The sequence below is a fragment of the Candida parapsilosis genome, contig 006372 (assembly GCF_000182765.1).
Source record: "Candida parapsilosis strain CDC317 annotated contig 006372".
In the NCBI taxonomy this organism is placed as follows: Eukaryota; Fungi; Ascomycota; class Pichiomycetes; order Serinales; family Debaryomycetaceae; genus Lodderomyces; species Lodderomyces parapsilosis.
In genome coordinates, this window is record NW_023503283.1 from 1,358,547 (window position 1) to 1,373,645 (window position 15,099).

Consider the following 15,099-nt stretch of genomic DNA (forward strand, 5'->3'; position numbering starts at 1 on the left):
CTACACAAAAAAGAAATTAAAAAAAAAAGAGTATGCAGTAGCCACATATGACACAACAACTATCAGTATCTTATGAGGTTCTGCAAGTAAAGCACAACAAGTAGAGCAAAACTGTATATCGCCAGTGAGTATGTCAAAGCTATAGAACAAAGCAGGCACGATCGGTGATGTCTTTTCCATACCAAATAGCCCAATCTTTATACTTGTGATGCAAGTTAGTTCCAACTGTTTCAAATTCGCTTTTGGCTTTCATTGCACTTCTAATGTCGTAGTAGAATACGCTAAAACTAAGCTTTCTTGAAATCACACTTCCAATATCCATCACTTCTCCAAATGGCTCAAAGTCCTCTCTGATGTTTTGAATCTGCAAGTCACGAGTATAATGGATTTCAGGCTCTGGGTAAAACATCTTATCTCCTGGTCTGATCTTTTTACCAACAATCATTTTGGAAACGATTAAACATCTTCTGCACCCACTGGTCAAAATTTCATTGTAGAGGGCTCTGGGTATTGTAACGTGGTGGTCTGGTGTCGTTGTGCCTTTAAAATTGGGTTTGGTTTTGAAGTTGCCTATTGCGAAACCATAGTTTTCAACATCCTCTGCTTTCCTTTCTGACACCTCGTTGTACTCTTCGTCACCCCAGCTAACACCTAGCTTGATGCCATTAACCTTGAGTAACCCCGTAGCACTTCCATACTGGTAAAATTGCTTAGCTTGTTGCGGGAAAATAAAGTACAACTTGACTCTGTGATTTGAAACTCTAACAACCTTCTCCAAAGGTCCTCCACAAACTTGTTGTATGATTGAATTCATTCCCATTGATGAATCTAAATTTGATAACACAACACACCTCTTCGTACCCTCTTCCAAGTTTCTCTGTTGGTGCTTTCTTCTGTTGAATACTTTCCCCAACTTATCTGCACGTTCACCTAACCTCTGTTGACCCATATTTTCCAAACTCGGGTTTCCAGTGAGGGGCCGCTGTTGCGATTGCATACCGGCAAACAGATTACGAGGGTTCTGATTCAAAGTGAGGTGTTTATCAAAAGCTGCAATGGTTCTTACTTTGTCGTACGCCTCTTGAAAATGGCGAGACTCTGAATCCTTAACAGCCACATCTTCTGTCTTTACTCCGTTTGTCACCTCTGGTTTGGAGAATGGCCACGAGCAAACTTTTAGGAAATTAGACCTGCGACTTGAAAGTGTGTTCACATTAGTGTCATCTTCATTGGCACCACCTTGCACAGTTGGGTAACGACGTTCTTGAGACACTGCCCGAGAAAAAGTAAAACTGGGGACCCTCAAAGAGCCTGCTGACTTTTTTGTCACCGGATTTGTGAGCGTAGAGTTGGTGGAAGGCGTTGAACCATTCAGACCTTCAAGCAAAAATTCTGGCTGGGCAAACTGCTTCAACATTTTGAAAATTCTTTGGAATTGAAACTGGTACCAAAACTTAACTAGCAGTAGTAAACGGATAAGCGGCTAGCAAATAGTGAGCGTTAAATGTGTATTTGAGGTGGTGGTGGTGGTGTGTGTGTGGTGTAAAGATTACAAAATTTCAAAATGTAATTGCATATCAAAAGGCGTGTGTGTATACTTTTGCAGTCGAGCTTTGTGTGCAGTATGCTGCAACAGTGATTTTTTATTTTTCCTCTCTTACCTCATCACTCTACAATATTTTGAAAAAGTTGGTTTCAATATTGTGGATTCTCCGTGACAAGTGAATGCTCAGATATATTCGCCACAGACTTTTAATTCCAATGGCTGAACAGTTAAAAAGATCCGTGTCACATGAGGACTTAGCCGGAGCCAATAAAAAGTTAAAGCCCACACTCATTCCCGCGCTTACTGAAGATGCAGTTGGTATATTAAAGTTTATCAACCCTACGTCGGTTGGGTTTCAAGGTTCGTTGAAAACATTGCATTCAGATTTTCAAGTCAATGAAATTGAACCTAATGGTAACGTGGTTCATTTGACTGATCTTGGGATTGACATGGGTAAGTCGAAAAAAGAAAAGAAACTCGAACAAAAAGCTAAAGAAGCGCAGGAATTTGAAGGTAAATCAGAGGAGGAGATCTCCAAGATCAAAGCCGAAAGAGCCAAGATACAAGAAAGCGAGCCAAAATACGAATTAAGTGAGGCAGATAGAATGGAGTTACTCGATTACATCAATGCAGAAGAGTTGAATCAAATTGAGCAATTGTTCCACACCGGTAATCATATGGAGACCAATACCTCCATTGATGACAAGGAAAAGAGAGGAAGGCTTCACCAGCTTTTACGTAAGGCTTTTCAAGGTAAATTGGAAAGCACAACGTCTTCTCAAAACACATTCAAGATAGTGATTGCCAAGAACAGGGGCAATAATCGACGTGGTGGAGATGCAAATGTGATGGATAGCATGCATCATGTTGACGAAAACGGCGTCATCAATTATGGACTTGGACCATTCAAACCGTATTTGCATTTTGCCGTGTTTAAACAAAATAGGGATACAATGGATGTTGCAAACAATATTGCCAAAATGTTGCGTATCTCCCCCAAAACTATCAACTACGCAGGTACAAAAGACCGCCGTGGTGTAACTTGTCAAAAATTTTGCATCCATCGAGGTAAAGTCCTTCGTGTAAGTGCTTTAAACAAGATGAAGAATTCAAACTTCAAGTTGGGGTCGTTTACATATGAAGATTACCCTTTAAAGTTGGGGGACTTGTCTGGTAATGAGTTTACCATTACGTTGCGTGATGTAAAACCGGCTGTTGAAGAGAGTACAAGTGCCGAGTTACATACTATTGTTGCTCAATGTTTTGATAGTTTGGACAAGCATGGTTTCATCAACTACTTTGGAATGCAAAGATTTGGATCATTTTCAGTACCAACGCATCAACTAGGTGTTGCTTTGCTACAAGAAGATTGGGGAAAATGCGTTGACTTGTTATTATCTGAACAAGAGGTTTGTGCTCCAGGGACAATGGATATGAGAAAGATTTGGAAAGAAAAGAGAGACCCAAAAGAAGCATCAAAGGCATTGCCTAGACACTTTGTTGCTGAGAATTGCGTTTTGAAGGTTTTGTCCAATGAACAACAGGATTCAGAGAAGAAATACAAGCCACATTCATACTTGAAGAGTCTTTTGGCTATACCGAAAAACTTGAGAATGATGTATGTTCATGCTTATCAATCATATGTGTGGAACTTAGTAGCATCCAAAAGAATAGAATTGTTTGGCCTTGAAGTACAGGAAGGTGACTTGGTTCTTGATGACCAATCGACAGAAACCACAAGTGTCGATGATGGGTTTGAAGAAGATGTTGCTGTGTCCAATACAGTTGCAGTAAAAGCATTAACCAAGGAGGATATCAATAGTGGTAAGTACTCGATTTTTGATGTGGTTTTACCTAGCCCCGGTTTCAAGATCCAGTATCCCACAAACGAGAAATTGAGACAGGTTTACATCGACACCATGGCCAAAGACAACCTTGATCCATTCAACTTGATGAGAAAGAATAAGGAGTTTTCTTTAACCGGTGCTTATAGAACGTTATTGTCTAAACCAAAAGATCTTTCCTACGAGATTATTGAATACAAAGTTGATGGTAAGCCATTAGTGAGAACTGACTTGGAGTTACTTGAAATGAAAAAGAGTGAAGGTGGTACAGCTGAAAGCAAAGAGATGAATTTGTCAGATAGAATCATCAAGAGCGAGGACAGTGCTGATAACACCACCGCCACCACCACTGAGCCTAAATTTGCAGTCGTTTTGAAGATGAAACTAGACGTCAGTTCATATGCCACTATGGCTTTGAGAGAATTTATGAGGATTGATACCTCAAGATATGCTCAGATGAAATAGCAGTACCTGTATATACAATTGAATAATAGAAACTACTTGCATCTATGCTCGTATTTGTGCGTGATCTTTCGTTTAAAACGTGTTGCGGGTACGAGAAATACGGCGCGGTCGCAAACGATGACTTTCAAGTTTTTTTCAAAACATCTCCGCGTATATAAAGCAAAGCTATGCAGTAGTAGCAGTAGTAGCAGTAGCAGCAGCACTGAAGTTACTTTCAACTATATACATGCAGAAAAATATTTAAAGACACTAAATGAGTACATTGAATCCAGTAACAACACACAGAGAGTTTAATGGGCTTCCTGGAGCATTGGGTATAACTTTTGGTTTACCTTTGGTAATCATTATTTTTGCTTTAGTCACTAATCAATATTATTCATTACAAGGTGTCAATCTTCAAATTGGAAAAGTGTTGAGTCAAATCCCATGCGAGCGGACAGAATGGATGAACTTGTGTTTTAATAAACAAGTGTGGAGTGCATATTTGGCATGGTTCTTTGGGTTGGTCATTTTGGATCAAATATTGCCTGGTAAAATGATGCAAGGGACGAAATTGAGAGATGGAAGTTATTTGAATTATTGTATTAATGGTATTAGTATGAGTGGAACGTTGTTTTCTATTTTGATTGCCCGTTGTTTACAAGTGGAGGATTTCAATTTACCTGAATTGCAATTCATTTACAATCATCAGTTGCAATTGTCAGTGACCTGTATAATCTTTTCATTCTTGTTGGCAGTATTTGTTTATGTGTACTCCTTTATCCCGTTAACCAAACCTAATGGTGTTGGCACGAAAGAGAGGATATTGAGCGTCAATGGAAATACGGGGAACATCATTTACGACTGGTTTATCGGCCGTGAATTGAATCCAAGAATTGGAAACTGGGATATCAAGTTATTTTGTGAATTGAGGCCAGGAATGTTGTTGTGGTTTCTCATTAATTTGAGTTGTGCTCATGAACAATATCACAAGTTGGGCTATGTCACAGATTCTTTGATTTTAGTCACTTTATTGCAATCGTTTTACATTTTTGATGGTGTGTTGAATGAAACAGGGTTGCTAACCATGATTGATATCACTACTGATGGATTCGGATTTATGTTGAGTTTTGGTGATTTGGCGTGGGTACCTTGGAGCTATACGTTGCAAACGAGGTACTTGAGTGTTCCAGGAAACGAAGTAACCCTAGGATGGCATATGTTTGCCGCAATAGTGGTGTTGCATTTTGTTGGATTCTACATCTTTAGAGCTTCCAATTTGCAAAAATCCAACTTCAAAAATGGCAAGTTGCAACACATGAAACATATCAAGACTGCAACGGGGTCAAAGTTGTTGATTGAAGGATGGTGGGGATTATCACAACACATCAACTATCTTGGTGACTGGTTGGTTGGATGGTCTTGGTGCTTACCCACTGGATTCCAAACTCCATTGACATACTTTTATGTGATTTATTTTGCCAGTTTATTGATCCACAGACAAGTAAGAGATGATATGAAATGTCAAGCTAAATATGGCAAAGATTGGGAAAAGTACAAACAATTGGTTCCTTACAAAATTATTCCCTATGTATACTAAAAAAAAAAAAAAGAGAAGATAATAAAAGAGTAATCTCTATTCATTCTTTTTATCAAAATCAACTTGCTTGTCAAATGAAGCGTAGGTGATTTGTAAATCTGAAAGCCAAGTTAATGCACCATAAAGAATCAATAACAAAAAGCCCGACACTATCAATCCTGACCAAATTCCAGTAGTGAAAAATTGATAGTTTGTGAAAAGATTATCATGCTTTACAGTGGTTGTATTTGATGGGACATCCTCCAAGATAGTGACAGGTTGATCTTCTTCTGCAGCTAGTCTATGAGCTTCTGCGAAATCAGCATCAATTTCTTGCTCTACTGATACATCGTCATTGTTTTCGTTTCTTGCTACTTTGCCATCGACGTAGTACAAGTTTTCCAATTTGTCCTCATCTGCATCAACATTGGCAGTTGGTTTGAAATCAGGTATGATTTGAATCACATAATCATCTTCATAAACCCTGTTTACTCTTTCTAAAACCTCTTCGATTGAATCACGCGACAAGACTTCTGGTAAAATACCCCGGTTTTTCAATTCACTAAAAACAGTCTCAGACTGGTTGTTATAAACAATACCGTTTATTTGTAAAAACTGGTCACTAAACTTTGTCCATTTCCAATGCGACTGCCAATCAGATTTTTTAATCTGATAGTAGAAAAAATTTACCTTTGCATTCTGATCAAGATCATGGTCTTTGAAAGCAATAGACATTCGTTCGTCAACATTTTTGAACGTTTTATAGTGCCATTGATCGTTGGCGAATAGTTGCTTTATATCATACATCCAGTTCGTGACAAATGTAGGTGCAGTATTTGCATACAAAGCAGCAGATATTCCAATGAAAAACGCCAATTTTGCTATGAGCAAGTTGAAGAGCTGCATCTTGTGTTAGCAAAAGGGGGTGGTGGTTTTCGAAATGCAACTGATTAATTGATTGATGGATTAATTACTTTGCTCACTTTGGTGATTAAAATTTTTGAATTGTTTGGAATTTTAATCTGCAGGAGAAAAATCAAAAGTTAAACAAATAGAGACAAGAATTCAATACATTTAGTAGATATACCATCAGTTCAATCAGCGATACAACATGGTTACAGCCGATATCCCAAAGTACGTCAATACTAAAGATCAATCCAACGTGCTCCATTTACTAACTCCTACTCTAGATCCGTCATACAAAAGTTGATGATTTTCACAGCACTAATGATAATAGTGCCGCTTGTTACGTTCTTTACAGTACAATATTTCACACCCAATAGTATAATAAGTGGTGGATTGAGTGCGTTATCAGCAAATATTGTTTTAATTGGGTATATTGTTGTTGCATTCACTGAAGATACATCATCACTACAATACGAATCGGAAAAGGAAAAAAAGGTTGATTAAAGGGTATTTGAAAAAGAGATTTTGATTAAAGATGTATATGTATGTAACTAAACATGGCGATTTAATGGCAAATGGGACCTTAGCTCATCTATCGTGGTCACATACCTGACACTCATGCTGTAATCTCTAGAGCCTCTGCATCTCACTCTTTTTCAAAGCCGCATGAAAAATTCACCCGATTAAAACTACGCAACTAAAGCCAACACTGACCCAAGCTCAAGCACATTTTTCCCCACACCCCAATGGTGCAGCAATTATCCCTAGTATCGTCAATTCCTCATTCGAATTACCTCCAAACAATAACGTCTCTTCAGGCCATCACTGGTATACTACAACCACAACAAATATCCACCTACTCATTAATAACCAAGCCAAATCATGTTTTCAAACCTAAATTTGAACCAGGTAAAATCAATCAAATTGAACAGTATTATATGAAATGTACGACAACTTGGGAAGAACCAAAAAGTGGGCATTTAGATATTGCTGAACCGGTGTTCAATGATGATAAAGACCATCCTATATTGGTGAATAAGCTATTCAGTAATAGCAGTGACGAAGATGAGAATGTCGCTGGTGGCTGTAGAGCTAATGGTAATGGTGGTGGTGTTGAACGTGTGTGGACGCTCCAGATTAGTGATATACCCATTGCAGGAAAGAATCAAACTTGCTCGCAACAGACAATTTACGAAAGTACTTTGGTGCATACACACGTTGGTGTTGAGAGTGGATCACTGAATGAAATGGAAGATAAGATGGATATTGATATGGAAGTCAAAGTGGAGAAGGAGGTGAAAAAGGAGAATGAAAATGAGAATGAAAAGGAGAATGAAAAGGCGGATGCACCTATCATCAAGAAAGAAGAAAAAGCTACATCAAATGATGAATCCAAGACAGATGACACAATTACCAGCAATGGCAAAAATTCCACTAACGAAACATCGACCACGACGGTGAAAACCGAGCCACGGGAAACACACAAGACCACCACTTCAAAGAGCAGCAAAAACGACTCCTTCCTAATCTTTCTTTATGATTTAGGATACGACGTAGTCAACCAGTACTGGATCAAAGGAGTACGGTTCTTTTACAAGGACATAATCATCGAAATCTACAAGATATTCATTCGTGATGACGAATTCAATCACAATGTGGGCCCTACATCCACTACTGCCACTGATGCCAATGCCATCAAGTTGAAATTATTAGATGAATCAAATACATTTCAAATCAAATGTTTTGTCAATGTGCCCAAGACTACCGACGTTGATCAAATCAATGCTGGGGCTAAAGAATTGACCAAGTTGCAAGAGTTTGTCAAGAATTTGTTTATTTTGGAAATACCGGATCGAATGTATATGGATTCAAGAATACAGAGCTTAAAATGATGATGGCATTGGCCGGGGAGAAGGGGGCTGGGAAGGGGGGGACGGGGGAACCGACCAACGCCACTATATGTGTTTTCCATTGAGTCAAACAAAAAAAAAAAAAAAAAAAAATGGTATTATCTACGTACAGTGATTGAATGAATGTTTATTAGTATTGGTTGTACTCTCTCTACTGTATATTCTGCAACTGTTTCTTTTTCTTGTCCAATTGTTTTCTCTTTTTTGTCAATTCTTTATTCCTGGTTTCCTTCTTTTCAATACCATATTGCATCTTCTTGTACAACTTCTTTTGCTTATTGGTCATCATAATCTTGGCCAATTCTTTAGCTTCTTCATCTTCAGTAGAGGATGTCGATGGTTTAGTCTTTTGTTTCTTGGATTTTGGTTCCTCTTGTTGTTGTTGTTTCAAATCAGAATACTTTTCACCAGCTACTTCCATTTCTAGTTCCTTTTGTGCTTTGAGATCTTCATCTTCTTCTTCATCCTCTTCTTCTTCCTCTTCTTCGTCGTCGTTTTCATCTTGATCTTCATCACCAGATTCAACTTCAATTTCCTCTTCCTCTTCTTCCTCGTCGTCGTCGTCTTGTTCATTTTCTTCTTCTCCGCCTTCACCACTCTTTTGTGCCTTGGCTTCAGTTTCGGCATGTGGATCGTATCCACCAGCATCTCCCCATGGCGACAAATGAGGAGGTAAAGTTTCACCAGGTGCATAAGGTCCAACACTAATCAACTCTTGTTTATTAACACAATCAAATACCCATTGTGGTTGAATATATGTCCTACCGGGAACTTTCGACAACACCTTGTTTCGATCAACAATTTGATGAGTTATTGAATCCAAATTTAATTGATTATATGCCTTGGGGTCATTGATTTTCAAATCATCAAGACTGATTTCTGATATTACTGTTCCACCACATGATAATATAACAAATTCTAAAATGTCCAAGGGAACTTCTCTACCAATGTAAAAAATGAATTTGGAAAATAATTGTGAAGTTGGGGATGAGAATTTAGATGGTTGGATCAAAGTGTCGGCTGATTTGGTAGTTGAATTGTCTTGAAAATTATCCAATTCAACTTCTTCAACATTAGCTTCTTCTTCTTCTTCTTCTTCACCGGCAGCAGCGTCATCGACATCAACAGCACCATCTTGTGCTCCCTCATTACTAGTTTTTTGATCTGCTTTGAGTGCCCTGTCAATCTCAGACTGTGACAATTCTTTACCAACTTCGTTATTTTCCTCGGTGGTTTGTTGCTTCAACAAGACACTATTATTGGTATTTTTTTTGCCATCTTTAGATTGCAACACATAACTCGTCAATCCACCAACTCCCTTCAATTTCGTCATATCAATATGAGGGGGGTAAATCAATCCGCTTTCATTATACAACTTGTACATGACAAAATTCAACAATGTTGAATAAAATTCCAAAAATGTCAACATGATTCTAAAATCAACATCAGTTGGGATATTTGTTGGGAACTTGTATGGAATCAACCATCTAATTTCTTGACCCTTTACCGTAGCTTGATAATAAACACCCTTTATACTAACAAATACTTTTTTCAATAATCTTTCTTTGGCAATATAGGCCAACCATTGATTACACAATTTTTCAGCATCACCGACAACTTTGGTGGAAACACGATCAGTTGCTGGCATATTACTAAACAAAAACAACATATTCAAAGGATCATCCAAATCTCTCAATGCATCAAGAAAAGTGGGGTATCTTTCCTTAATGATGTGGTTTAATTTATATCTAGGACGATGTTGTTCCAATTTAGAAGCACTAGAGATTTCACCTTTACCCAATGCTCGTTGTAATTTTTTAGCAAATGTCTTGTGTTGTCTGAATTTGTCCAATACTGGTTCATGTAAAAGATACTGTATGTCCTTGGTATAGTAAAATGTAACTGGGGCAGTGGAGCCCTTGTTGGCTTTCTTTTTGTTGCGAGGTTCTCTTGGATATATACCTTTAAAGATACAAAGTCGACGGAAGTCGGCTAATGAAATTTGCAATCTCTTGATTGCTTGAGTACGGGTAATGAAGTTTTTGGCATTCCCTGATGTTCCTTTCCTTTTGATTCTCGCCATGATAGTGGAGGATTTAGAAGTTGAAAGTTGAAAGATGATGATTTACTTTTGGTTTGGAAAATTATTTCTTAACCTCATCTCATCCCTCTCGTAGAAAAAAAAAATTAAAAAATCAATGAAAAATGGGTTAGTCGTGTAAAAAGATAGAGATAGAGATAGAGATAGAGATAGAGATAGAGAGAGAGAGAGTGTGTGTGTGTGTGTATGTGTATGTGTCAATGCTGCAAATTTACAAAAAACTGGCCAGTATTTGTAACTTGGGTGCTGGTCACTGAGCCAGCACATTATGGAGAGAAAAGTCTACAAGAGTTATTCATTCACATCCATAGTCAGGGGAATTGTCGCTCCACCTCTTCTTTATGCTTCACAATAGAGTTGTATTTGCAAAAGATACAAATTAGTTCATTTTTATTAAATTGAAGCGTCTCATGTCCACTTCTCTGCCTAAAGCTTCTTCTAATATACATTACAACGCTGCCTTGTCTTGTCTTGTCTTGTCTTGTCTTGTCTTGTCTTGTCTTGTCTTGTCTTGTCTTGTCTTGTCTTGTCTTGTCTTGTCTTGTCTTGTCTTCTTCTATCTGCAACACTCATATGTGCCAAGCCAACTTTCACCACCTTACTTTGATCCAAAGTATCCACCAAGAACTGCAGCAAGAATGATACAAATAATAATGACAATAACCAAGCACCAAATCTTCTTCTTTCTGGCAGCTTTGGCACTCTTGACTGCTTTGTTTGTATGCCCAACACCTTGTTCTATATCATGTTGAGCAGTTCCCACTTGTTCTTCAATTTGTTGAATTGGTTGATCTTGTTCAATAACCAATTCTTCCATATCATGAAACAATTGCGTCAATTCAGCCATTGTCTTTTCCAATTTCAAAAGTTCTCGGTGTCTAACTTGAACTTCACTCAATACTGAGCGTGCTTCACCTCTTCTGTTACTTTGCATCAAAGCTTGTTGGAAATATTGTTGTGATCCATCTTCAACAACAGCTCTAATTTCTTCTTGAGTGGCATCTGGCTTTATAATTTGGTACTGTCTTGCAGCTTGCTCTTTGGAAGATTCCTTGTTTTTAGCTTCAACTAATCTATAATCCTGAATAAGATCCAAAAATCTTTTTCTACAAGTTTCAGCTTGATCAACTTTAGTTTGATCTTTGGAATGTACAGCTTCAACTTGAGCACTCTTTATCCTAGCTTTCAAATCTAGTTGTAATGATTGAGCTTCAGCAACTAAACTATCAATTTGTTGAGAACTGTATTCAGTATCTTCATCATTCAAATCAATATTGTACAAAAAACTCTTTTGCTTATTGTCAATCAAGTTGATTATGTTTGAGTAGTTATCCAATTGCGAGTTGATATCCTGAATCTCATTCATAAATTGAACAAAATCATCTTCATTTGATGATGAATACTGTTTTGTGGCAGTAGCAGCACTATTTGGGTTAGCATAGTTGTTGTAGTTGGTATTGCGGCCATTGCCAATATCGTTCATCTCATATGAACTTTGATTATTAGCCAGATATGGCTGGTTCTGATATGGGTTACTACTCATGGGATTCTAGTGGCTAAGAAAAGTCCAAAAAGTAAAAAAAAAAAAAAAATTAAAATAAAAATAAAACAAAAGAAAAAGTGGAATGGTGCAAAAACAAAAAAAAAAAAAAAAATGTAAAATGTAAAGTGAAAAGTGGGTGGTGAGTGTGGTGAGTGTGGTGAGTGGGGGGTGAGTGGACTAATGTGTGGATTAAGGGTGTATCTGTTTCGTAAGTTTGATATTCCCCTCCTGACTAGATGAATGTGGTCTGTTCTTGGTAAAGGATTGTTTTTTTTTTCTTTTCTTTTCTTTTGAAAATGAAGTGTATGCTTTATTATAACCTCTTCGTCGTCTTTTAAAGTTGAGGTTTTTTTTCTTTTTTTTTTGTCCAAAGATTTTCTCGTTTTGTTGAAGCTTTTCTTTTTTTGTTTCCTTTTGTTTTGTTTTGTTTTGTTTTGCTTTCTGTGTGTGTCTCTCTCTCTCTTTTGAAAAACGACAATGGTTTTTTTTATTGCTTTCAACGACAGCAAAGAATGAAATTATAAAGTGAGTGGTTTATATATATATATATATGATATGTAATACGTTATATGCATTTTACAAAGAGGGCTGTATACTGTTTTATGAATGATCTTGATCTACTCAAGTGATCTACTCAGTACTATAAAACATATATATATGTATATATATAACATTTTTAGAAACTATCATCATAACAAAAATAACGCTCTACACACTTTTGCCGTCTCCTGCTTTAAAACATAAGCCAAACTCGGTGATTAAAAATTAAATTGGACAAACGAAATGAAAATTAAAAAGAGGAACTAAAAAAGTTTTTAAAATAGCGCGTCAATATTTACATTTACATTTCAGTTTGAGAAATGCAAATGCTAAAGAATAGAATGGGCAGTGTCGTGAGAAGGGAGAAGGGAGAAGGAATTTTGCGACATTGACTCACAACAACTGCGCCTCAGAACCTCAGTATTTTGGTAACCATGTGATTCTTCCATTAACAACATTCCCCATCCCCCATTGGTTTTGAGTTTTGCGTTACTAACTCTACTTTGTTCATCTTAACGACCGCAACATATCTCGCATCCCGAGGCTATGCAACAATCTACTGTTGTATTTACACTAAAGTTTTGTGTGTGAATCAATCTATAGAGGGGGTACAGTATTAAAAATTGCATATCTATGAAACTAACTTTCTCTCATCTTATGTCATTATTCCTGAAAGATCGAGGCTTTGGCTTTGGCTTTGGCTTTGGCTTTTGGCACTGCATAAAGCTTGGTTTTTTTATTTTTTTTTTATCACCATTGTACAACAACAACCCATATCACACGCACTGGCGTAAACGTAAACGACATCATCTCTTTTCCGCCGGTTGTGGAATTTCACCGTATTTGTTTTTTTTTTTTTTTTTTTGTTATTTTTGGATTTTTGCCATCGCATTATGACAACTAAGCCTAGATCTAGATGTCGAGGGCGCAATGAGTAAAAGGGTTTATGCAACGACATCAACCACTTCCGAATATGTTTCCGTGCATTCGTACTAAGACCTTTGCTCATCATACTTGATTTTACTTTGATTTAGTTGCAAAATTTCTAAAACGAATTGTGTCCCCCTCCCTCTCCCCACTAAAAAACAACACTGACGAAATATCCTTTGACAGACTCTTATCTCCTGGGCCTGCAACGTCGTCACGTCGTCATTCAAAGTAGAAGTGCTGCTCTTACATCGTCCACTGTTCTCAGTATTAACAGCATGGTAGCGATATCGGCTATAAAAAAGTCATTCCCAATTAGGCAATGAGTAAGATTCAAAATCCAAGACAAATCAAAACCCTCTCTCATCAGCTTTCCCACCCACCCCCTCCCCTCTACAACACCGGCATATGAACTCAATCAACAGTTCAACTTCATCATTCAAAGCATCGGAACATCAAGCAGCAGGACACGATGGATGCATGACACTGAATTCATTATTTATAAAACCTACAACACGTCAAGAATTGGACTTTTATACAGAAACATTAAAACGTGATGGTGCCAAAGAAGAAAGATATCCAGAAGATGAGGGTATAGCTTTAGGCTCTTTGCTTTCCCATTGGTTGCCTACGTTTTTGGGCAGTTTACAAAAGGGGGAGTTTTCAAATAAGCAAATTTTCAAACAGTCTCTGACATCTTCCATTTCATCATCAACTGACAATGTCACGGCTGGTTTAAAAAGTAAAGAATATATTGTACTTCTGAATCTCTATCACGAATTCAAAAAGCCAAGTATTTTGGATATCAAACTTGGATCGAAATTAACTGATGATTTAGTCACTCCCTCGGAAAAGATTGCAAGGTTGCAAAAAGTAACTGAATCAACAACTAGTGGATCACATTCATTTCGCATCTGTGGCATGAAAGTGTACAATAATGAAAAAGACCTCCTCAAACCTAAGGAGCTTTTTCCAGGAATGGATGATACGATAACCATACTTTATGATGAACCAGAGAATCAATTGTCATCAGCGTCAAATACATCACCAAAGTATTTGGTCTATGACAAGTATTTCGGTCGACTGTTGGACTCAAACACAATACAACAAGGATTGGAACTTTACTTTAAACCACTAAAACCCAAAATCCACCACCTCATGTGCCTCATTGACAACTTTATTCATAGATTGCAACTCCTATACAATTGCTTATTAGACCATGAAACAAGAATGTATTCAGCTAGTCTCTTATTCATTTATGAATGTGATCCACAAGTGTGGTCAAATGTTTCAGTTGAAGAATATGGCAAGTATGATCCATTGATCAAAGAGTTTGAATTGAGTGATGATGATGATGATGATGATGATGAAGACGAAGCAGAGAATGTATTTAACGACGTTGACGCGGTTGAACGAGAAGGACTACATAACGTCACTAAAGCTTACGACGTAATCAAACAAATTGGTGCTAGCGACAAGTATAATGATTGCGACAAGGACATGGAGCGTACTGCACCATTGAGCAGCTTGCATCTTATAGATTTTGCCCATTCTAAATACGTTGATGGTGAAGGGTACGACGAGAATGTTATTGAAGGTGTGGAAAACTTGATCAAGCTTTTGCAAAATATCAAACTGGAAATAGAGTAGAAACATAGATACAACTAGATGCAAATGCACTTTTTTTTTTTTGTTTTATGAAATTTTAAAAAAACCACTTGTTTATCGCTTTTTATATGTTATTACACACATCAACACA

At 37.4% G+C, this 15,099-nt stretch overlaps 9 protein-coding genes across 9 annotated transcripts; 5 read left to right on the forward strand and 4 right to left on the reverse strand. All coding sequences in view use genetic code 12, as the record gives it.

The window, feature by feature from the left end:
- Positions 1 to 139: 139 nt before the first annotated feature.
- CPAR2_405880 (uncharacterized protein) lies at positions 140 to 1,417 on the reverse strand (the record flags this gene model as incomplete). The annotated part of the gene is made up of 1 exon (XM_036811517.1): positions 140 to 1,417. The coding sequence occupies one exon, from the start codon at positions 1,415 to 1,417 to the stop codon at positions 140 to 142; it is 1,278 nt and encodes a 425-aa protein (XP_036667946.1).
- Positions 1,418 to 1,761: 344 nt separating this feature from the next.
- Positions 1,762 to 3,855, forward strand: PUS7 (pseudouridine synthase; the record flags this gene model as incomplete). Its single annotated transcript, XM_036811518.1, has 1 exon — positions 1,762 to 3,855. The coding sequence occupies one exon, from the start codon at positions 1,762 to 1,764 to the stop codon at positions 3,853 to 3,855; it is 2,094 nt and encodes a 697-aa protein (XP_036667947.1).
- A 253-nt stretch (positions 3,856 to 4,108) lies between these two features.
- Positions 4,109 to 5,434, forward strand: ERG24 (delta(14)-sterol reductase; the record flags this gene model as incomplete). The annotated part of the gene is made up of 1 exon (XM_036811519.1): positions 4,109 to 5,434. The coding sequence occupies one exon, from the start codon at positions 4,109 to 4,111 to the stop codon at positions 5,432 to 5,434; it is 1,326 nt and encodes a 441-aa protein (XP_036667948.1).
- Positions 5,435 to 5,470: 36 nt separating this feature from the next.
- On the reverse strand, positions 5,471 to 6,319 carry ABG1 (Abg1p; the record flags this gene model as incomplete). Its single annotated transcript, XM_036811520.1, has 1 exon — positions 5,471 to 6,319. The coding sequence occupies one exon, from the start codon at positions 6,317 to 6,319 to the stop codon at positions 5,471 to 5,473; it is 849 nt and encodes a 282-aa protein (XP_036667949.1).
- A 205-nt stretch (positions 6,320 to 6,524) lies between these two features.
- Positions 6,525 to 6,823, forward strand: CPAR2_405920 (uncharacterized protein; the record flags this gene model as incomplete). The annotated part of the gene is made up of 2 exons (XM_036811521.1): positions 6,525 to 6,547; positions 6,604 to 6,823. 2 exons carry the CDS (start codon positions 6,525 to 6,527, stop codon positions 6,821 to 6,823), a joined length of 243 nt encoding a protein of 80 aa, XP_036667950.1.
- A 242-nt stretch (positions 6,824 to 7,065) lies between these two features.
- Positions 7,066 to 8,211, forward strand: MED18 (Med18p; the record flags this gene model as incomplete). Its single annotated transcript, XM_036811522.1, has 1 exon — positions 7,066 to 8,211. The coding sequence occupies one exon, from the start codon at positions 7,066 to 7,068 to the stop codon at positions 8,209 to 8,211; it is 1,146 nt and encodes a 381-aa protein (XP_036667951.1).
- Positions 8,212 to 8,380: 169 nt separating this feature from the next.
- On the reverse strand, positions 8,381 to 10,312 carry PES1 (mRNA-binding ribosome synthesis protein; the record flags this gene model as incomplete). Its single annotated transcript, XM_036811524.1, has 1 exon — positions 8,381 to 10,312. The coding sequence occupies one exon, from the start codon at positions 10,310 to 10,312 to the stop codon at positions 8,381 to 8,383; it is 1,932 nt and encodes a 643-aa protein (XP_036667952.1).
- Positions 10,313 to 10,928: 616 nt separating this feature from the next.
- SSO2 (syntaxin) lies at positions 10,929 to 11,813 on the reverse strand (the record flags this gene model as incomplete). Its single annotated transcript, XM_036811525.1, has 1 exon — positions 10,929 to 11,813. One exon carries the CDS (start codon positions 11,811 to 11,813, stop codon positions 10,929 to 10,931), a length of 885 nt encoding a protein of 294 aa, XP_036667953.1.
- A 1,935-nt stretch (positions 11,814 to 13,748) lies between these two features.
- On the forward strand, positions 13,749 to 14,990 carry IPK2 (inositol polyphosphate multikinase; the record flags this gene model as incomplete). The annotated part of the gene is made up of 1 exon (XM_036811526.1): positions 13,749 to 14,990. One exon carries the CDS (start codon positions 13,749 to 13,751, stop codon positions 14,988 to 14,990), a length of 1,242 nt encoding a protein of 413 aa, XP_036667954.1.
- Between the last annotated feature and the right edge of the window lie 109 nt (positions 14,991 to 15,099).